This window comes from Pan paniscus, chromosome 2 (assembly GCF_029289425.2).
Source record: "Pan paniscus chromosome 2, NHGRI_mPanPan1-v2.0_pri, whole genome shotgun sequence".
Taxonomy (NCBI): domain Eukaryota; kingdom Metazoa; phylum Chordata; class Mammalia; order Primates; family Hominidae; genus Pan; species Pan paniscus.
Window position 1 is genome coordinate 68,684,752 of NC_085926.1, and position 23,628 is coordinate 68,708,379.

Here is a 23,628-nt window from a genome sequence, read left to right on the forward strand (position 1 = left end):
TAGTATTCCATGGTGTATATGTGACACATTTTCTTAATCCAGTCTATCATTGTTGGACATTTGGGTTGGTTCCAAGTCTTTGCTGTTGTGAATAGTGACACAATAAACATACGTGTGCATGTGTCTTTATAGCAGCATGATTTATACTCCTTTGGGTATATACCCAGTAATGGGATGGCTGGGTCAAATGGTATTTCCAGATCTAGATCCCTGAGGAATCGCCACACTGACTTCCACAATGGTTGAACTAGTTTACAGTCCCACCAACAGTGTAAAAGTGTTCCTATTTCTCCATATCCTCTCCAGCACCTGTTGTTTCCTGACTTTTTAATGATTGCCATTCTAACTGGTGTGAGATGGTATCTCATTATGGTTTTGATTTGCATTTCTCTGATGGCCAGTGATGATGAGCATTTTTTCATGTGTGTTTTGGCTGCATAAATGTCTTCTTTTGAGAAGTGTCTGTTCATATCCTTTGCCCACTTGTTGATGGGGTGGGTTGTTTGTTTCTTGTGAATTTGCTTGAGTTCTTTGTAGATTCTGGATATTAGCCCTTTGTCAGATGAGTAGATTACAAAAATTTTCTCCCATTCTGTAAGTTGCCTGTTCACTCTGATGGTAGTTTCTTTTGCTGTGCAGAAGCTCTTTAGTTTAATGAGATCCCATTTGTCAATTTTGGCTTTTGTTGCCATTGCTTTGGTGTTTTAGACATGAAGTCCTTGCCCATGCCTATGACCTGAATGGTATTGCCTAGGTTTTCTTCTAGGGTTTTTATGGTTTTAGGTCTAACATGTAAGTCTTTAATCCATCTTGAATTAATTTTTCTATAAGGTGTAAGGAAGGCATCCACTTTTTTAAAAATGGGTAGCAACATGATATTCTTCATCAGTTTGTTGACACTGGGATAGTGGCAAAGAGCACAGGTGCTGGATGCAAACAAACAGAATCTGGCTACAGATTTAAGGCTAGCCCATCACCTGGACACCTAGAATACAGAATAGTATTTTAAAAGTACTCTCAGAGAAAAATAAATCTAGAATTTTCTGAATCTTACCATGACCCTCATTGTATAATTTCCAGTAATAACTCCCTGTGTGAGTTTGGGTCGGTCTAATATCTTGTAGGTCTTAAATTCTCCTCTATGAAATGGAAATACTCATAAAGATCTCCCAAATTGAGTAGAAAAATAGGTTTGTAGAGGGATAGAGAATTTTGCCAATAACTCTGAACAGTCTTGTAGAGCCTCCTTAAATGTAATTTATTAACAGAGTTCCACCTTTCCAATGTGGAAATGAAGGCAAAGGGGTACATGGTTTGGAGCAGCACATCCGGACATGAGGGAGAGAGAGAAAAATCTAGGTACTGTTCCTTTACGGAGACTTTTGCTGTGTCCACACAGATACAAGCGGCAAAGGTTTCTCAGGAGTTGAGACTACATGTGCCAGTCAGAGTCCTAACATGTTGTGACCAACAGCCTCAAAACTGTCCTGGTATGTTTGTTTGTTTTAAATTCTACAAAAATACCAAAAATTCTCATACCTATTTCCCTACAGGAAAGGAATGGGAATGATAACATTAAAATACTTCTCAAAGCAAGCCCCATTTCAGGCCTTACTTTTGAAGTAAAAAAGTACACTTTGAAACAACAATGGATGAAATGGCAGCTTTGAGGCCTGCCATTTTCCCAAATGGACCACTGATTCCCTGGAAGTGGTTTACTCACCAGAGATGTACCTTAAGGTGAAGTACTGTCAAGTCACTGTTTCATGTACCATAAAATTTCCATATATATGTATTTATATGTGTGTGTGTGTATTTAAATACATAGTTAAATATATATATATATTTAACTCAATACTAAAGGGAGCAAAGTATGCATAAAACATCATGAGTGTGCCTAAGTTTAATGCTACATAGGTTTGGGAGAAGAAACTAAGCTACCCAAATGTATGTGCCAACTTTGCCATATAGTTCAACATCCCCAAAGTTAGTTAAGTGTTATTTTTAAAAGGAGTTTTTTCATGTTTAAAATGTGCAAGCCTAGGTAGGATGTTAACACAAAGTAAGTCTTAAGGCATATAATAATCACAAAAACATGTATGCCATCAGCAGGATGAATTTTTTTACTTATTCATAACAAATTTAGTAAGCATCTAGTCAAATTCAAAAATTTAGCCAACAAATCTTTCTGCAAGAATAAAATCAAATAACTGTTAGGCTATAAACAACATTAAAGTATTTATTTTCCCCCCATAAATGTGAAAGGACAGGGATAATTAACTTGGTGCAGAAACTATGTTTTTGGCATTTCTTAATATATAAAATTCATCCCATATTTTTACAGTAGTATGTACTTTAATAACTATACATGTAAAATCTGGGTCAGTCATTCTTCATCTGTTTCATATGTTTCCACATGACAGCATTTGAGAATATGTGGAGACATGTCTGCTGCAAAATCATTAAGCCAATCAGGACTAAGATGGCTAACACAGAAGTCACAGAAGTAGGGAAACAGCTAAGTTAAGAAGAACTCATTTACAGTCTAAAAATTCAGCACTGAAAGACTCCTGTCTCAGAGTTAAAATCTTTTCATATAATTGGCATAAATTTGATCTAAGAAATAACCCTTGATCTAAATTGAGATTGTTTTATATTTTAAATGATTTACCTACATGACTACACAAAAGCCGTAAAAATTCCAACAAGTTTTATAAATATGTTCTGATAGAGCTTTGGTTATAAAATATTGGAATTGATATGCTTCCTTAGCACTCAGTAAAATGGTACATTGAAGTTAAAATGCTCTCATTTTATCTCTGCTAACTGGACAATGGAAAGCAAAAAAAAATTAAAGGTAAAAATACAATGCACACAAAATAATCCAACTATGTCCTTCTATTCTTCAAGGGTTATAAAATAAATGTTCTTTAAATACAATGCACACACAATAATCCAACTATGTCCTTCTATTCTTCAAGGGTTATAAAATAAACGTTCTTTACCAGTTAATCAGTTGATCTCTAGCAGTAATTTTCTTCACCAGCTAATCTACATCTGCAAATATGTTTTGCCAAAATCTTTTTAGACCCCTTTAAAACCACTTTAATACAAGGACAAAAGGAAAAGTTCAAAAAAAGGAAAAGTTCAAAAAAAGGAAAAGTTCAAAAGAGGAACAGAATGAGGACCCTTTGGAACATACATCCAAGTTCTTTCTTTTGTAAAAGCAGAAAGAAAGTGAAGAATGAACATGCCCTTAGTGGTGATCCATTTTGAAGACTCTGATTTGCTCTTCTCGGATTTCGGAGGTATGCTCCTTGGGAATCCGATAGGATGTCAAATGTGTGGTGGCTTGTGGTTATAATTCAATGAAATAAAATCACGAAGCAGAGAGGGCTGGGCCAGTTAAGTGAATGCCACCTCTCACAGCTCACATACACAAATATGAAGTTGCTGAAATCCTAGTCAATTTTCTGCAAAGGGGCCAGGATGGGAATCCAAGCAAAAGAGCTCCGCCTCCTGCTGCCCCTCCAGGATTGAAGCACACCTCTCTCTTCGCTACCGCGTTACCTAAAACAAATCAAAATAAGGGAACATTCAACACTCCATACCCACCAAAATAACCATTCCTGCCCCCGAGACCACAGTCCTGACTGTGAATACTTTATCAGTTTGTACATTTACCTATAACCGACCTCACCAAATCAACAGTTCAAATTCTGCTTTGCAGCCTAAAAGCAAGAAATATAAAGAATACATGCACAAAGACTTCCATAAGAGGGTATTACGCAGTCTGGCTTTGTATTTGTGAGGTTATAAAAATCCCATCTGATTAGGTACACTCATCGCCCATCATCAGTTCATGCATGCTGAGCATGCTTTGTTAATGGCACTAAAATTTTTTCAAATAAATGGTTGATTAAAATCAGTGCATGTCAAGATAAAAATGTTGCCTTTTTTATGTTATTTTTTATGCAGTTAACTTTCACTTTTGAAAATAGATTATTTTATAAAACTGCTGTATTATCCATTAAAAAGGTAGTGGTTGTATTTTTCAGACATCCAGGCTGATTGCTTATGATCTAAGAAAATAGAACAGCAGTTTCTATAGTTGATTGGTCATGTAAGAAATTTTACGTGTTAGTCAATATACCAGCTCAGATGGAAAAAAAAAGTGTAAGACTTTAACGTGCCTATACCACAAAAATATTTTTTCAAAGCAAATTATTTGATAGTATAGTCACCATACCCAGGCTTTAGACCCAATCAGCTATGTATGCAAACCTCAGCGCTGCTATTAACTGACATCTGGCCTTTATGTATTCAACAATATTACTCCCCTTTTGTTTGTGCTGGGTAACTACAGCAAACTAAACAAAAACCCTGCCCCCATGGAGCTTACCTTCTAGTGCAGGGACTGGAAAACTTTTACTGGAAAGGACTCAATATGGTAAATATTTTCAGCTCTGCAGGCCATACAGTCACTATAGCAACTACTTAACTCTGCCTTTGTTTCATTCACAAAAGTAGCCACAGACAATAAATAAATGAATGGGCATTGCTTTGTTCCAGACTTTATGTATAGATGGTAAAATCTGAATTTCATATAATCTTCTTGCATTCTGAAATATTCTGTTTTTGATTTTTTCCAACTACTTAAAAATGTAAAACCCAGTCTTAGCTTATGGCCCATACAAAAGCAGGCCAATGGCTGGATTTGGCCTGTAACCACAGTTTGCTGATCCCTATTCCAGAGGAAGAGGTTGGACAAACAGGTAAAATTAATAATATGGGAAACGGAGAAAAGTAAGGTAGTATAATAGAGGAAAGAAAGGTTGAAGCAGGGAGGGTAGAGGGCCGCTCTTCTATACAGGATGTCAAGGAAGGTTGAAGGAGGAGAGGGAGAGTTAAATGCAAGGACTTTGGCCTTTTTCTGAGGTTCAAGGAAGAGATGAGGAATGCATGGCAAGCCTGAACTGTCATAGAGTTGTGACAAATAGAACAAAGATGTAAGAGAAAGAGGAATCGAGGAGAATTCCAAGATCTTTGGCTTGAGCAACTGAATGATGGAGTTGGCCATGTTCTGTGATGGGGTAGACTGTCTCTCTTTGCCTTAGTTTCTTCATCTGCAAAATAGAGATAATAGTACCTGCCCCTGTCAGTTGTAGCAAAGAGTAAATAAAATATGTGACTTGAATGACACAGCCCAGTGGTTGACACATGGTTTGTACTCAGGAAATGGTGGCTATTGTGATGTTAGCTCTTTCTGGATCTATCAATCTACATCCGGGATGTAATTGTCAAAAGCATCTTCTTTGAGGCAACTTATTCCCTATGCCCAGCTCATTTTGGACAACTTCACTGAAGTTGGATGATAAAATGCTCTCAGACTTATTTTCCTTTAAAATCCTTTAAAATTATTATTGTACTGATTACATGTGGAAGATTCATTGCTACTACTGAATTTTGATGGATACAAGGCTACTAAGATGCCAGTATTAGCTCTACTCCCATTCATTAGGGTACCCTGAGCATTTCAAGTCTGACTATAGAGATCAGGGAAGACAAAACTTGAGGGTAAAGGAGTCATCTGAGCTGGACATTAAAAGACAAGTGGAATTTTAGAAGGGGAAGTGGAAAAAGGAGGCAGCAATGGTATGGGGAAATACATGGCCTGTACAATGATTGGCAGTGAAGGCCCATTTAAGATGCTTATAATCTGTATTTTGCATCAGTTTCCAATGGGGATCCATTGATGTTCTCTCAACAGGGAGGGAACCTGGGCAGGGAGTTTACCTTTGATGCAGAGAAAGCAAGGTATAAGCCAATTAAACGTGAGAACAGGTAGAGAGCTCAGTTAGACTAATGGTTCCCTCATACTGCCTGTTGATCACAATCACCCTAAGAACAACTTTTTTAAAAGCGTAGTTTTCTAAGCCCTATCCCAGACTTACTACACCAGAATATCCTAGAGGTAGAGTTCAAAACTGTGTTTTTTACACGTTCCCATGATAGCATTAAATTATTATTATATTGACAATGACCCATGGTGATGGCCCAAGAGACAGGCAGATTAGAGAGCCATTTGAGGAAGATACTGAAGACAAAACTGTTGCTTCCATTCTGTACAAATTTTTCAATATGAAATATTGGAAATATTTAGACAATAGAAACTTTGAAAAACAAAATGAAGTAAAAGAATCAAGTAGGAAGTTTGCAAAGAGCTACTGAAAAAAATATACTATTCTCTAAAGCAGCTTTTCAACCTTCATACTATTGACATTTGGGGTCAAAAAATTGTTGTAGAAGCTGTCTGTGCTTTGTAGGATGTTTAGTAGCATCCCTGGCCTCTACCCACAAGATGCCAGTAGCATCCTCACAATGTGTGATGACCAGAAATATCCGAGACATTGCCAAATGTCTACTCATGGGCAAAATTGCCTCTGGTTGAGAACTGCTACTCTAAAGACATAGCTTTTCACCCTTAGTAGAGGATTCAAAAATAAGAACATTAAAAAGTCTAAAATGTCTTAAGATTCAAAGTGATTTGCTTCTGCTCGCAAACAAGATACGGCAAATGCTTGGCTTCGTTGCTAAGAAGATATCATACCCTTGTTAGAAGGCTTAAAATGGCAACCCCAGATAGTAAAAAAACTCTTTAGCTCACCGAATGCAGCAAAACCCAGATTTCAATTAAGAAAAAAAAAAATTAAGGCAGGTCCACAGAGAGAGTTATATTTTCCCAAAAGAAGCAATAGCTGCATCCCCTCTAGAGACACTGAAAACTATGTTGGCAGAGTAAATTCAGTGCCAATATTTTATACCTGGAAAAGATGACTAGTTAGGGAATTATCCTCTCTCTTTTCATATCTTCATCTAAAGCTATTAATATTCAAGTTAACTGCCAACTATTTTCATATTTGCATTTAAATGGAAAATAAAATTCTGACATAGCTGGCTTACTGGAGACCATCTTATTTTAGCTTTTCTGTGTTTTGATGCTGCTGTGCATGAACTATTTAAAGAAAATGGAAACTATTTTGTTGGAAACTATTTTGTTATACAGTTTAGTTAATATGTCCTCTAGGCAGACAATTGTTCTGCTTTTCTAGGACCTCTGTCTTACCTGTGGTGTAAGGTCAGTAACAATTTTAAGAAAAAGATACTACTGGAAGCTAGTCACAGATCCACAAATAAATTTACTCTATGTGCATAAGATCCATAAAAGACATAAAATGTTTTATGCAGTTCAAGTCACATTGACTTGGATTAATAAAGGAAACAAAGTTTTATGACTTCAAGATTATTCTCAAGTGACATATCACTAAAAAAGCAGCCCAAGTATCATGATGGCTTGGGGAACTGTATTATCTTTCTACAACTTTTCAAAGTGCTAAATGAAATGTCACTACCATTGAGGATTTAGCTACAGCAAACTTACATTCCCAGCACAGAGCCAAAATGCCCCTAAAGGTTTGCTTCCTGCAAATGCCTTTTCTAACTACACATAAATAGAGAGCCGTTCTACCAAGAGAACTACAGTTGGCTTTTGCTCATGATCTTGTTTTATATTTATATATAAAAATCAATACAAGTATAATCTTCCAAAATATTATTCCTTAGCCTACAAGAAATATGATGAAAGAAAATTTTTATCATTGATGGATGTAATACCCTAATTCATGGGTTACTCCAAGATTTTCGCTTAGGAAGGAATTAGGAAAAAATAGCTGAAATGGGACAAGGGAAAGATAGGGAAATTATCTTAAGGCAGGGTTTGCTTAGCAAGCACGCTGAGTCTATATAGCGTGGAAATTTATTGGGAATGGCTTAGAATGATACGAGTGTTGACCTCCTTGCACCACCAATAAATGACTCCATGGACTTATGCTGCTCTGGATATAAAAGCAGATATTAGATCATTATCCCAGTCATCTCAGTATCACTAACAAGGATAAGTTAGTTGACAACCGCAATTAATGTTGAAAATGGTCTGGTTTTACCTAGAGAATCAACCGACAACTATTCCATTGATAATCTGGGGTATAATATCAGCTAAAGTTCCCATTTAAAATGTATTGTAGAATCATATTTTCTAATATTTTGTTTTAGACTTAATATCTTTATATTTTAATATATTTTACAAAATCTTAATGTAAAAGTTCAAGTTCACACTTAGAAGGAGAACTGGCCTGTTTTTGACCTCCATGGCTGAAGATGAATTACTAAACAAACACTTAAGAGTTCTCATTCAAAGTATTCATAAAGGGGACGACATAAGAAAGGCAAGAAGCCATTCACTGTATGTACTTCCTACGGGATCAAAGCTCAATAGCAATGAGAACCAAAGAGTCACTCCATTCCAGTATGTCCAGCTCTAATGATCTTAGAATGACCTTGGTCATGTCATTTTTCATTCAAGAAATAGTTACCAAGGCATGTAGCTGGCTCTGGGACTAGCAGGGAAAGCAAAAACAAAGCCAGGGCCCAACATCAAAGCTCTCCCACCAGACAGAAAGCTCTAGGTATTAAGCAAAATACGGATAGCAATCTATGTAAAATGTAACCATAATAAATGCTCAGAGATACAGGGAGCATGAATTCAATCAGGAAAGATGTCCCTGAAAAAATGATGATTAGCCAGAAAAGAAAGGAGGGAAACATATTCTATGATATTCTATGAAGAGGGAACAGCCCATGCAAAAGGACCAGGGTAAGAGGGACTGACAAAAGGCCAGGATGTTTAGAGCAGCAAGAAGGAAGCGGAGGTGGTTTGGCCATGTTACTCATTAAGGACCAGGCAGAGGCTAGTGGACCAATCACCAGAGGGTGCCAGTGGAATATTTTGAGGTGGACTAGCTTAGAGGATGTGCATTTTACAAAATTATTGTAGTCACTGTGTAGGGACCAGACTGGAAGGCAGCAGTCTAGCAGTCTAGATTCATCTCCATATGAGATGGCAGATTGGACAAGAGGAGTAAGCACAGTGTTGAAGAATCATGGAAAAGTTGGGTAGTAAAAATCCTAAGGACAATGTAACCAACTGAACATAGGAAGAAGGTAGGTTTCTGGCTGGAGGACTGGGTAGACAATGGTGTTCTTCAGCAACAGTGAGAATTGAAAAGAGGACCATTTGGGGAGAAAAGTGTTGGCTTCTAAGTCTTGAATAAGAATCTCCAACCATTAAATCTCCTTTAAAGCAATAGGTATTTCTACTTGAGTAAATCATCTGGATGTGGATTCTTGTCATGGTGTTTTGATACATTGGCCTGTCGACTCTGAAACTTTTACTTTAAATCGGGCTTGTGAAGAAGCTGAAATGAATTTAGTAGCCCTGCCTAAAATAATGAATTCTCCCACCAAATCACTGTTCTATAAAATCTGACACACAGAATGATGCTGGGATATGCACTTTTCAAAAAGGCCAAAGCCATAAGGTAGCACTGCCCAAGCAGATTTACCAACACATAATAATGGGTTCTTGATGGCAGAATAAAATCAAGGGGAGAAAGCCCCACAGTTGATAACTTGTAAGTTGTAGTTGCATTTTGTCTATACTTGCCTTCGTAGTTTTGACTTTATTGCCACTGCTACAGGACCAACCTGAGTAATCTGGCAGCACTTTACAATCCTCTCCTTCCAAACACGGATTCATGTGACACCACCATTTCTGAATCACAATGGAAGCTGGAAAACAAAGGCCAAATAATATTTGTGACACTGTTTCTTCCTCCAAAGATGGACAAAATAAAACTCAATACAGAGTAGTACACTGAGTTCAAAGATTGCTATTAAATTTACTGTTGGTAAATTTAAGGAATCCAATCAGGCATATACTCTACAAAACATTTCATTTTTTTATTAAAAATTGTAAAAGCAACAGATGTTGGTGACAACGCAAAGAAAAGGGAATGCTTACACACTGTTGGTGTGAAGGTAAATTAGTACAACCTCTATGGAAAACAGTATGGAGATTTCTCAAAGAACTAAAAATCAACCACTCAATCCAGCAATCCCACCCCTGGCTATCTACCCAAAGGAAAAGAGACTGTTACATCAAAAAGACACCTACACTCATATGTTTATCGCAGCACTGGTAATAAATAGCAAAGTCATGGAATCAACATGTGTCCATCAATGGAGGACTGGATAAAGAAAATGTGGTATAGATATGCTATCAAATACTACTGAGCCACAGAAGAGAATGAAATCCTGTCTTTTACAGCAGCATGGATGGAACTGGAGGTCATTATTTTAAGTGAAATAACCCAGAAACAAAGTCAAAAGTCAGTCATTTTCTCACTTATAAATGAGAGCTGAATAATGTGTACACAGAGACATAGAGTCATGGAACAACAGAAATTGGAGACTTGGAAAGGTGGGAAGGACGAGAAGTTACTTAAGGGGTACAAAGTACACTATTTGGGTGATGGCTACACTAAAAGCCCAGACTTCACCACTGTGTACCCTTAAATTTATACAAATATAAAACAGATCGCTTTTCTGTGTACCCTTAAATTTATACAAATATAAAACAGATCGCTTTTGCAGTGGACTGCCCAATTGTAAAATACAGCTGGTGAGATCTCAGGCTTTGTGGTGGGCTTGCCTGGGTTTGAATCTGACTGTGTCATTGTCTAGATTACACTAGTTCTCGGACTTCTCTTAGTGTCAGTTTCTTCATTTGAAAAGTAGATCCTCACCCCAGGATGTTAAGAGGATAAAGTTAATCCACGTGTGAAAGTCTTTGCTGACTTTGAGCCAGTCACAATAGTCTCAGAAAATGTCAGCTGTTAATATGGTCATCATCTTTGATTGCAGGTTACAATGGTATTGCAACTGGTTCTTAAGTTTGATGCTGTCAATAGCAAAAACTAAAAGCACTAAACATTTCCATCATACATGGTATTCATCTCTCCATGCCATTCTAGTGAGCGGACAGCAACCACTTAAAGTCAATTACAAGAAGCCACAGGAACGTGGGAGGGCCTGGCATTCCTTCACCTTTTCATATGCCTGTTAGTCATTTGTATGTCTTCCTTGGAAAAATATCAATTCAGCTCCTTTTCCTACTTTTTAATTAGGGTATTAAATTTTGGCAATTGAGCAGGTAGGTTTCTTTTATATTTTGGATCTTAACTCCTTATCAGATATATGGCTTGCAAATATTTTCTACCATTCTCTAGGCTGCTTTTTCATTTGATGTAGTCCCAATTGTTTATTTTTGCTTTTGTTGCCTGTACTTTTGGTGTCATAACCAAAACATCTAAGATCAATATCAAGGACCTTTTTCCCTATGTTTTCTTCTAGGAGTTTCATAGTTTCATTTCACAGATTACATTTACATCCTTTTCAAGTTAACTTTTCCATGTGGTTTAAGTCACAGGTCTAACTTCATTCTTTTGCATGGGAATATCTAATTTTCCCAGCACCCTTTATTGAAGAGACTATCCTTTCCCCATTGTGTAGTCTTGTCACCCTGTCAAAGACTAGTCAACTAGAAATGCATGGATTTATTTCTGAGTTGTCTATTCTGTTCCATGGGTCTACATGTCTATTTTTATGCCAGTGCCATACTGTTCTGATAACTATAGCTTTGTAATATAATTTGAATCGGGCTGTGTGCCTCCAACTCTGTTCTTCTTTTTCAAAATTGCTTTAGCTATTTGGGGTCTTTTGTGGTTCTATATGAATTTTAGGACTGTTTTTCTATCTTTGTGGAAAATGCCACTGGAATTTTGTTAGGGATTGTATCTGTAGATTGCTTTGGAGAGTATGGACATTTTAACAATATTTTTTCAATCCACGAACACAGGATATTGTTCTGTTTCTTTCATTAATGTCTTACAGTTTTTAGTGTACTGATTTTTTTACCTCCTTGGTTAAATTGATTCTTAAGTGTTTTATATTTTTTGATGCTATTATAAAAATAGGATTGTTTCCTTAATTTCTTGGATTGTTCATTGCTAGAGAAATGCAACTGAGTTTTGGATGTAGATTTTGTATTCTGCAGCTTTACTGAATTTATTAGCACCTGGTATTTAAAGAAGAACTTGGCTGGGTGCCATGACTCATGCCTGTAATCCCAGCACTTTGGGAGGTCCAGGCAGGCAGATCATGAGGTCAGGAGATCGAGATCATCCTGGATAACAACGTGAAACCCCATCTGTACTAAAAATTTTAAAAAGCCAGGCGTGGTGGTGGGTGCCTGTAGTCCCAAGCTACTTAGGAGGCTGAGGCAGGAGAATGGTGTGAACCCGGGAGGTGGAGCTTGCAGTGAGCTGAGATCACGCCAGTGCATTCCAGCCTGGGTGACAGAGCAAGACTCCGTCTCAAAAAAAAACTCTCCACTTTCTCTTCCAAAGAATCGAAGAAGAGAATACACTTCCAAACTCATTTAATAACGCCAGCATAACCTTCATGCCCAAGCCAGATTAGGACACTACAAAAAAGAAAATTATAGGCCAATATCCTTGATAAACATAGATCAAAAATCCTCAACAAAACACTAGCAAACTGCATTGAACGGCACATTAAGAGGATACTCCACTATGATTAAATGGGATTTATCCTTGGGCTGCAAGAATGCTTAATCAATAAATGTGATACAGCACATTAACAGAATGAAGGATAAAAATCATATGGTCATCTCCTGCAGAAAAATCATTTGACCAAATTCAACATCCCTTTATGATAAAAACTCTCAACAAAGATAATTTTATACAGAAGGAATGTACTTCAACATAATAAAGGTCATATACGACAAGACATGGATATCTACGCTCACCATTTCTATTCAATAGAGTACCAAAAGTCTTAGAGCAAGCAGGCAAGAAAAAAATTAAAAAGGTACTTAAATTAGAAAGGAAGAAGTTAAATTTTCTTTGCAGGCAACGTAGTCTTATACATAGGAAGCCCTGAAGACTTTCCTGATAGGTTTGACTCAAACTATGCTGCCTGTGAAGTCAGAAACTCTAGTTCAAACAAAGCTTTACAAATCCTAACAGCTACTTTTTATTGAGGGCCAGGCACCCTGCTAATTTCCTTCCTGCATTTTCTAATTTAAACCTCACTACAAACCTGAGGTTAAAAATTATTTTTCAGGGCAGGGAGGTGAGGGATAAAAGACTACACATGAGGTACAGTGTATACTGCTCAGGTGAGGGGTGCACCAATATCTCAAATTACCACTAAAGAACTTACCCATGTAATAGAAAACCACTTGTTCCCCAAAACCTTTTGAAATAAAAAATATTTTTAAAAACATTATCCTGTACTTCATCGAAATGAAAAAACTGAGGTCCAGGGGCCTTAAGTGACTAGGGCAAGGTCACAGAGTCTGAAAACAGTCAAACAAGCTCTTGAAGAGAGGCAGTCTAATGCTAGAGCCCAAGTGCTAAAGCTTATATTCATACCTCCCTCCCTTATGCATCTACTAGAAACAAATCCTTGTATGGAAGGAGGAAGCCAGTGCATTCAAACAGTTCCCCAGACAAACACTATGTGGCATGATGAGAGCACAGGACAATTTCATTATCCACTGAAGGGGCCAGACATTGTAGAATCTTCTCCACAAGTGGCCACATTGTCCCTGATTCTGGCCGAATATACTGAGCTACTATCTAGTGATATCCATCAAAACAAATAGTACCTAAGTCAGGTGGATTTGTGATCTAGGGTAACCACTTGTTATTTAAATCAGGCATTGCCAACACCAAGAAAGGAATCTAGCCAAATTGGTTATTTATTGTGCCAGAGACTGCCACTAAACTGGGATGGATGTACATAGCAGGTAAAGCCTAATAAAGTTATATTCTTGGCCAGCCATGGTGCCTCACACCTGTAATCCCAGCACTTTGGAAGGCCTAGGTGGGCAGATCACTTGAGGTCAAGAGTTCAAGACCAGCCTGGCCAACGTGATGAAACCCCGCCTCTACTAAAAATGCAAAAATTCACCGGGCATGGTGGTGTGCACCTGTAGTTCCAGCTACTCAGGAGGCTGAGGCAGAAGAATCACTTGAGCCCGGGAGGCAGAGGTTGCAGTGAGCCGAGATCGTGCCACTGCACTCCAGCCTGGGTGACAGAGCAAGACTCTGTCTCAAAAAAAAAAAAGAAAAAAAAAAAGTTATATTCTTTGCAGCCTCAAATATCATAACAATTTCCCCTTGCAACTTCATGGAGCTGTGTCACTTTCAAAGCACTTCTCCTTACTGTTTCTCTTTTGATTGTCCCAACAACCTTCAGAAGCCAGAAAGGGGAGCCAGATGGTACCACAAATAAAAACCAGAGCTTCCCTCAGAGTTAGTAAAGGGGTGGAGGGTGGTACTAGAATCTAGATTCTCTTCTTCTCTATCCAGTAGTCTTTCTACTGTATCACAATTTACAATAATATTTTAGATTAGGAAGTACTACATAGAGTTTTACTATACTCATAGTGTTGACCACTCATTCTTGTCTGAATACCACAGATTGGTTCCAAGTGGATATAAAAATAAATAAGAGATGGTCCCCAGACCTCAATTTAAAATACCATCTGCAGGACTAGAAAAGTTACACAAATGTTGACAGAGCTTAGTTGTATTTACATAGAATTAGAGCTGAATTTAAAATACTTTGTCTTCAAAACTCTTCCTCAGACTAACTTTCTTCCATTCAGGAGTGAGAACCCGTGTACTTTGGGAAGGTATCAGAGTTTCATGAAAGATTCAAAAGCAGTCTTGACAGGTGGCCAGAGGTCCACAATTGAAGACAGGAGTGACAGTGACGGTTCCACCTGGAAGCCAGCAGACGCATGTGGCTGAAGTGAGAGATGGTCAGGGAAGCCCTGGACACCCAGATTAGGAGGGTGTCTGGGAAGGAACCATTAGGGGCTCTCGAGGAAAATTCAAGATTAGACTTGGGTCTCTCAGCAGCAGACAGCCAGGGAAGGAGTCTGAGCCAATAAGTGCAATAAGGTAGACAAAACTGGGTGCCAGAAGAGTTTGAGAAGAACGAACTCTAAAACAGAAGAGCAACTGAGGTGGGAGTGAAGTGAGAAATTGCGGAATAAATTCCCTGCAGAGAAAAAGAATGAATCAGATAATCTCAACCTTTCAGCAGATAAATGCCAGCCAGCACTTACTTACTGAACCCATGGGGACACAAGGTACTTCTGATGCCAAAACCTAGAAAAGGAGCTGGAGGGGAAAATAAAAATGACAGATCCGGATGTATATCACAGAACACTATGCCACTTCTTAACTACAGGAAAAAAAATCAGCATTTACCTAGTGTTTAGGGATTTAAATAAAAAAATTTAAAAAGGAAACCTGAAAGACCAAGCCAGAACTCTTATGAGATTATCTACCAGGTTTTTCATTTAATTGGAAAATATGGAGTGATGCTTTCTTCTAAAAACAGATTTGCTTCAGATTCCTTAAAATAGCAAGCTGCCCTGAAATGTAAAGGAGTCCTATTTGCAAATACATATTTTCCTATCTCACAGAAGAATACATTGTGAGGTGCCCCATTGGTCAATGTGTTACCCATGATGGAGTTTCTTTGTGAAAGGCTTTATGGCAAGTGCTCTCAGGAATGACAGACGTAGAAGGAAACACCACAATAATCAAAAGACACATTGCAAATTCCGTTATGAGTTAAGGATTGACTAAAAACTGACAGCAAAGGTAAGAACCCACTGAGGGCTCGACCTGACAGAGAATAAGGTGATTAAATAGCCAGGAAATTTAAGCTTCCAGTGCACCTTCAGCCTCACTAGCAGGGACAAAGGACTCAGAAGTAGGATTTTATTAAAGTTACTGGTGAGAACATCTGCCCACTTTACTGAGCCTTGTCTCCACAGGAAAATAAGTTTGTAGGAGGCATAGATATTTTTTTCCTGTTACAAAATATCATAATACACTTTAAATGAGAAAGTGTCTTGTCACTTCTATTTTTAAAATAAAATTCGTTTAAAAGCCCCATGCTTCCTGACTTATGAAAACACATAATACCCCTATCTTCAAGCTGCCAACCTGTAATGAATTTCCAGTTTTATGCAGAAAGAAAGAAAAAAATAAAGACAGTGAAGCCCTCCCTGGTTTTGTGGTAGCAACTGCTATATTCTATAATGCTGTTGTCGAGGTGAAAATTTCATGTGATAATTAGCTGTTTTGCTTCTGGTACATTTTCCTTACTCTCGGTACATTTTCCTTACTCTCTGTTGTATAAAATGAGTTTTATTTTGTATTCTTTTCCCAAATAAACATCACTCAGTTAAACAGAACACAATTATGTATTCATACAGTTACTTAGATAAGCCAGACTTCAAATTATAATAACCAAGAACATGCTTACTTTTCATGAGTTGGATTCTTACTTGCTGATCTAGTTTAGCTGTATTTACATGGTGTGATGGTTAATATTAAGTGTCAACTTCATTGGATTAAAGGATGCAAAGTATTGTTCCTGGGTATGCCTGTGAGGGTGTTGCCAAAGGAGATTAACATTTGAGTTAGTAGACAAGGAAAGGCAGACCCACCCTTAATCTGGGTGGGCACTATCTAATCACCTGCCAGCACAGCTAGGATAAAAGCAGGCAGAGGAGCAGATCTTTCTCCCGTGCTGGATGCTTCCTGCCCTCAAACATTAGACTCCAAGTTCTTCAGCTTTTGGACTCTTGGAGTTAGTTACACCAGTGGTTTCCCAGGGGCTCTGGGCTCTCAGGCCTTCAGCCATGGGCTGAAGGCTGCACTGTTGGCTTCCGTACTTTTGAGGTTTTGGGTCTAGGACTGGCTTCCCGGCTCCTCAGCTTTCAGACAGCCACTTGTGGGAATTCACCTTGTTACTGTGTGAGTTAATACTCCTAATAAACTCCCCTTCACATATACATCTATCCTATTAGTCCTGTCCCTCTAGAGAACCCTAATACACATGGTGAAAGATATTCTAAAGAAAAATGTATGTTTCTACTGCAACTATGAACAGAAAAATTAAGAAAACATCTTCCTAGAATATATGCTTTATAGACTATGCTCCAAGATTTTAACACTTTGTGTCTTCAGTTATTTCAATCATATTATTATTTCAAGACTCTGTGTTCTTTAAAAATTAAGCCATTAACTTTTATATTTCTTGTTAAGAAAAGAAGCCATACCAACTTGACCCAGCTAACAGGCATAAGAGCAGTAGTTAGAGCATTAACCATTTTTTACAAGGAATCTTACTTGTTCACACATTCTGCAAGTAACACAATATTGTTAGTTCCACAAAGTACACAGAGTACCGAGTCAGTGCATGAGTACACATACACTGATCTTTTAGAATCTATGTTTGTCCTCTCTACTAAAAGCAGACCCACACAAGCATATCCACATACATTGGAAACCTCTAAGTCAGGGTTTCTCAACCTCAATGTCATTGACATTTGGACCTTGTTAATTCTTTATCGTGGCGGTCAATCCTGTGCATTCTAAGATGTAAGGCAGCACTTCCCGCCTCTACATGCTACACACCAGTAGCACCCTCTCCCAGCTGTCTTGAGACAATGTCAAATATCCCCAAGGGGGCAAAATCGCCCCTGGTTGAGAAACTGATCTACAGTTTGAAGGCATACTAACTCAAAACGAGAGGTTGTGCTAGTTCATCAGACCTGCTCAAAGCTCTTACTTAGGAAAATAATTCTAATCCATGATAAACACCAGGCCACCTCTATTTTATGTCTTCCTTCCTGCCCCTACCATGGGCAATTCCATGAATTTAAAGTTTTTGCACACCCACTTGTGAGTTTTTTTTCTCTCTCTCTCTCTCTCAAACACACACACTGATATGGTTTGGCTCTGCCCCCACCCAAATCTCATCTTGAATTGTAGCTCATACAAGCCCCATGTTTCATGGGAGGACCTGGTGCAAGGTATTTGAATCATGGGGGTGGGTTTTTTTTCCCATGCTGTTCTTGTGATAATGAATAAATCTCAGAAGATCTGATGGTTTTATAAAGGGCAGTTCCCTTGCACACACTCTCCTGCCTGCTGCCATGTAAGACATGCCTTTGTTCCTCCTTCACCTTACACCACGATTGTGAGGCCTCCCCAGCCACGTGAAACTGTGAGTCCATTAAACCTCCTTTGCTTTATAAATTACCCATTCTCGGGTATGTCTTTATTAGCAGCGTGAGACTAATACACACACATGCATACTCGCACACACAAATCCTGACTGATTGTCACCTCACCATGAAACCTATGCTGACGAGGTGACCTGTCAAATTTAGGCATCACATTTTTCCTTCTCTGGAATCTTACAGTGCTTTACATAAATTTTGTTCATAATACTTCATACTCTTTCTTATTGGCACACTCTCTTAAAACACAAATTCCCAGAAGGCAGGAATTAAATCCTAAAATTTGACTTATTCTAAGGCCTCTCACATCAAGGGTCCTTTTACCTTTCCAAGCCAGACCAAGCTACTTCTAGTTCCCGAGTTAGCCCCACTCACTCTCATATGCTTTGTGCTGCCTTGTTCCCTGACTCCCTCCACCATCATATCCTTCTACCTACTAAATTCAGACTCACTGCTTCTCAAGGGGCAGCATCCCTGACCACCTCCCTGTTCTCCCTTTGAGTCCTTCATTAATAAAAGTTTGTTTCTCTGAACTAGTAAACTCTGAGTTCCTTGAAACCAGGACCTGAGTCTCCTTATCATGCTTCCATCTGGCATCTAGGGAAGGTCAGGCACAAAGGTGCCAAATTAAAATGATGAATGAACCAACATATGCAATATACATATCCTCCCAACTCCCAAAGTGTTTTGGCAAAATCCTCTCTGTCATTCATGTGTCTGCACTGAGAAAAATACGTTTTAAGTGGAAGGAGAACAAGCCCAGTGAAAACACATTGTAAAGACAGACCCTATGTCTCATCACACAGCCCATAAAGCCATGAAACTTGTCTGCAGTCCACACAGTAACTCTCCTTCTTAACTAAATGAATTGACATCTTGAAAAAGTGGGCCGGGTGCAGTGGCTCATGCCTGTAATTCCAGCACTTTGGGAGGCCAAGGCGGGTGGATCACGAAGTCAGGAGATCGAGACCATCCTGGCTAACATGGGGAGACCCCGTCTCTACTAAAAATACAAAAAAATTAGCCAGGCATGGTGGCACGCACCTGTAGTCCCAGGTACTCGGGCGACTGAGACAGGAGAATCACTTGAACCCGGGAGGCAGAGGTTGCCGTGAGCAGAGAGCACGCCACTGCACTCCAGCCTGGGCAAAAAAGCGAGACTCCGTCTCAAAAAGAAAAAAAAAAAGTGATAGAAATTGGGGCATCAAAAAATTTTTTAAATAGCTTTGAAAAGTAACAACTTTCCATTTCTGAGCTTTTATTAATCTTTTAAACCCAATATTTAGAAACCATTTTGACAAAATAAACTTCCTTGTACTACACATTTGTCTCATTTTATCATAAAACCATTCAGCATTATCTCTATAGAGCAGTATTTTGATAAATGTGTAGAATATAGTTTCCACCATAAAACAGACCTGTATATGCCACCCAAAAATTCACAAAGAAGAATGCTTACCAGCTGAATAGCTGTCTGTTTCAGGACCCAAGTAACCACAGTCTCACAATCAAATAATTCCCTGTCCCGTCTCCCAAATCGCCAATGTATATTAAAGACCCACTTCAATAACTCAGGGGAGGTTTCATAAGTTAATTATAATAAAAAAGTTTGGCAGAAGGGGAACAGCTAATTATTTTCCCTGTTTATATAATATAATCTATGGTTTTATAGAAAAGCAATGAAAACACTAGATAATTATCTGTGGTGTGGATTAACAGAAATGCAAAAGGATATTCCAGTTTCTATGTCGGCATTAATTAATGCCCCATGCCAACATCTTCTTGCCTTTGTTTTAATTTAAATGTAAATTCAGGTAAATTTTATATTTTAGATCCTTTCTATTCTTATTGACAAATAAGATAAGAGGAACATATCAGCAGAGAATAGGTCTTCTCACATTCCAATTAGGGCATGATACTGCATAATTATTATGAGATAAAGATTAAGCAGGTAAAGCTAAAAAGCCCTAATGGAAACATATTCAGATAAGGAAGAGATCAAAGAGAGATGAAATCAGACATACATCCCAACCAAAGCTTAAACTTCCTACACTTCTCAGTGACTTTGATCCAATAAACATTTATTGAACACCGACTGTTTGCCAGACAATGTTAGGTATAGGAGACACAAGTTGAAAGACACAATCTCACCTTTCAGGGTACTGGCACTCTCTGACCACAAATGTTACACTCAAGTTACATGTTTACATCAAGCATATCCTGCACTTTCCAATGTGAAGCTTTAAGCCACAAGTCCCTATTAAATCTAAATTTACACTAGCCACATTTCAAATGCTCCATAGCCACAGGTGGCTAATGGCTACTAGCCACACTAGACATATATATCATCACATATAGATATCTATCTACACAGGTTATGTCCATAAATATATAGAGAGGGAACATGTGCATCATCACAGAACATTTTAGTAGACAGCACTGCATAGACTCTGCTCAGATGCTCCAGGACTGGTCCGTATCACTGATCCTGTGACACTAGGGAAACCATTTAGTTAACCTGAGAGTCTGTTTGTTTTGCCATAAACACAATCAAAATGTCCATCAATAAAGGAATGGTGGCTAGGTGTAATGGCTCACACCTGTAATCCCCACACTTTGGGAGGGAGAGGTAGGAGGATTGCTTGAGCCCAGCAGTTCAAGGCAGCAGTGAGTTATGATCATGCCACTGCACTCCAACCTAGATGACAGAGCAAGACCCTATCATTATTTTTAAAAGGGAAGACGAATGGCTAAATAATTATGGCCTATCCATACATGGAATGCTATGGAGCAATTGAAAACACCCAGTTAGATCAATATGTACCAGCACACAAAGATTTCTGCAACCTAATACTGATAGGAATAAAGCAGGATGCGTGAAATATCCAATGTGATAGCATTTGTGTAAAACACACACTCATATTGAAATCTACCACTGTTTTCTACAAACCTATCTCCAAATACACAGATATACAGAAAAATATATTGACCAAACAGATAAATGCAGTTACTTCTAGGGTGGTGGCCAAAGGGGATTTGCCCATACATACAATTTAAAACAAGATAGTTTGCGGTAAGGTATTCACATTTTCTTTACTAAGATAAAGATACTAATAGTCATCACTGCCCTATCAGTACTTTTTAGGTACCAATAAAAGTGCTTTGAATATTGTAAAACATTATTCTGGGTTAGACAATATAAAAAGAGTTTGTTAGAAGACATTTAAGGCCTACAGAGGCAAGCAAACATATTGTCTGTAGAGAGCAATCTGTGATTAGCAAAGTCCATTCTCCACTGTACTAAAAGTTGTTCGTGGGCCAGCCAATGGGGAAAGATGAAAGTAAGAGACCACATCCCCATCCACAAGCTGTTTACGTACTAACTGGAAGGCATACGTTTTTACAATAACATAGGATGAATGTCATGAACTGGAAGTCCAGGGTGATGCAAGAACTTACAAGAGATTTGAAAGGAGAATAAGAAGAATTAAGCAGACCAGGTGTGTCTCATGGGGAGGAGGGCAATGATTCAGGCAAGGGATATAAATTAGTAATGTGCAGAAATGAAAAGAAATGGGAAGAACTCTGGATTGCCTAGGGTAGAGTACTTGAAAGAGAACTGAGACACAGATCTTGCAGGGCTCGGCAAGCCATGGTAAAGAACTCCTGGAGTTTATCTTAAAGAGAGTGGGAAGCCACTAAAGTGTGGTTTTCAGTATGGGAGTGACATAATCCATTCTGTTTGTGTAGATCATTCTGGGTACAGGACTGAAAGTGGAAGGAGAGGTGTGGCACACTCAGCAAGATCTAAGGGTGGCCCCTAGACTGTGGACGTAGCAGTGGGGATGGAGAAAAGTGGGCTGATTTGAGAGATAGCCAGCAGAAAGAATGGTTGTGATGTGATTTGGATTCAATTAATAGAGATGATAAATACATTAGACTTCCCCAGCTGGAGATATACCACTGTAACCACAGAGCCCATATAGTTGTATATGTCTATATGTGTGTTTGGTAGGGGGAATGGGATGCAGGTAAATCAGCCGTTCTTGTTCACTGTGCAATATGATCTGGAGTTAAGAATGTGTGTGTGTTTTAACTGCTGACTTTTAGACATGCATCAAATGAGACTGGAAATGTTCATTTTCAGGGAGGTTTCGTGACACTGCAGAGCAACTGCTACAGGACTAACCCCATGTATTTGTTCCCCTGGGGACTGACACTTGCTTCTAACACGGCGTCTGCTGGAAGAAGCCAGGGGTATCAAAAGAAATCAATCCCAGGCCTCCACCTACAACCATCAACATTCATATATATTTTTTAACTATTGGCACAGCACTCTGCTAGGGGATTTGGAGATTACAAATGAATGATACATGATTCCAAACTATTCCCAGGGAAGTTGTTCCAAAGAGACTGTCCTATAAATGTCTGTTAAAATGATAAACTAGAAATAAAAGACAGGATACTAACATATAACACCAAGCATGAAGTGAGAAAGTCATGCTGCTAATTTTGAGTAGAGAGTATAAGAGGAAGGAGAACAGGGCATCAGAGGAAACAATTGCTTTGGTGAGTGAGATTTGGAGACAGGTGGGTAAAAGGAATTGAAGCACATCTTCCCAACTGCCCTACAATATAACTCCCCATTGGTACCCCTTGTGGGACATTATTGAAGGCATATCTTACCATCAAGACATTTTTGGAGTTGTATTTATGTACATTTTTGGATTGACACTGATCTCAAAGCAACCCTAGGTTTCTTTGGGTTGCAAAGACAGTAAAGTAGGGAAATTCCTGGTGGGTTTTGGCCTTTTTGAAATACCAGAGATGCTGACCAGAGAGGTCTTACCTTCAACACAAGAAGGTTGAGCCCGAGTTGTGCCCGCCACCTGTCCCGGGAAGCAAGAGCACTTGACCGTTTGTGACCGCTCTTCTATGCGGTTCTTATTGCAGCACCTGTGCACGGCGACCACCTCACAGGTCCCTTGCTTGATTTGGTGGTGACCTAGTTGGTAATGGGGGAGAAAAACAAACCCAGTGCTGTTAGAAGGAAATGACACCACCAAAACCAAAATGATGCTATGATGACATTTTCCAACTTCCTGTGCTATGCTTATGAGTCTTTGTAACATTTTATTTTGATAACATATTATTTCAAATTTATATAAAGGTGGTGAGAAGAGTGCAAAAAGCTTCTGTGAACCTGTGGTAGGCAGAAATGAGGCCTCCAGGATCCTCAACCCCTGGGGTCACACTCATGGTTATGACATATTAATTACATGATAAAAGAGATTTTGCAGATGTGACTGAGATTGATAGAGTTTTTTTTTTTTTTTTTTTTGAGAGAGAATCTCACTCTGTCACTGAGATTGGAGTGCAGTGGCACGATCTCAGCTCATTGCAACCTCTACCTCCTGGATTCAAGCGATTTTCCTGCCTCAGCCTCCCGAGTAACTGGGATTACAGGTATGTGCCACCATGCCCAGGTAATTTTTATATTTTTAGTAGAGACAGAGTTTCACAATGTT

The 23,628-nt window shown here is 38.7% G+C and overlaps 1 protein-coding gene across 4 annotated transcripts in view; it reads right to left on the reverse strand.

The window, feature by feature from the left end:
- Nucleotides 1–2,098: 2,098 nt before the first annotated feature.
- The window catches only part of TAFA4 (TAFA chemokine like family member 4), a 201,215-nt gene continuing 179,685 nt past the window's right edge, over nucleotides 2,099–23,628 (reverse strand). For 3 of the 4 annotated variants that reach the window (XM_055110130.2, XM_055110131.2, XM_008963965.4), the window contains exons 4-6: nucleotides 22,950–23,105; nucleotides 9,604–9,687; nucleotides 3,140–3,570 (exon numbers count right to left, since the gene is read on the reverse strand). In XM_055110130.2, the coding sequence (XP_054966105.1) occupies nucleotides 3,431–3,570; nucleotides 9,604–9,687; nucleotides 22,950–23,105 (380 nt within the window). In that variant the 3' untranslated portion in view covers nucleotides 3,140–3,430. Of the gene's footprint in view, nucleotides 3,571–9,562; nucleotides 9,688–22,949; nucleotides 23,106–23,628 lie in introns of all 4 variants that reach the window. The other variant, XM_003811588.5, reaches the window with a different exon arrangement.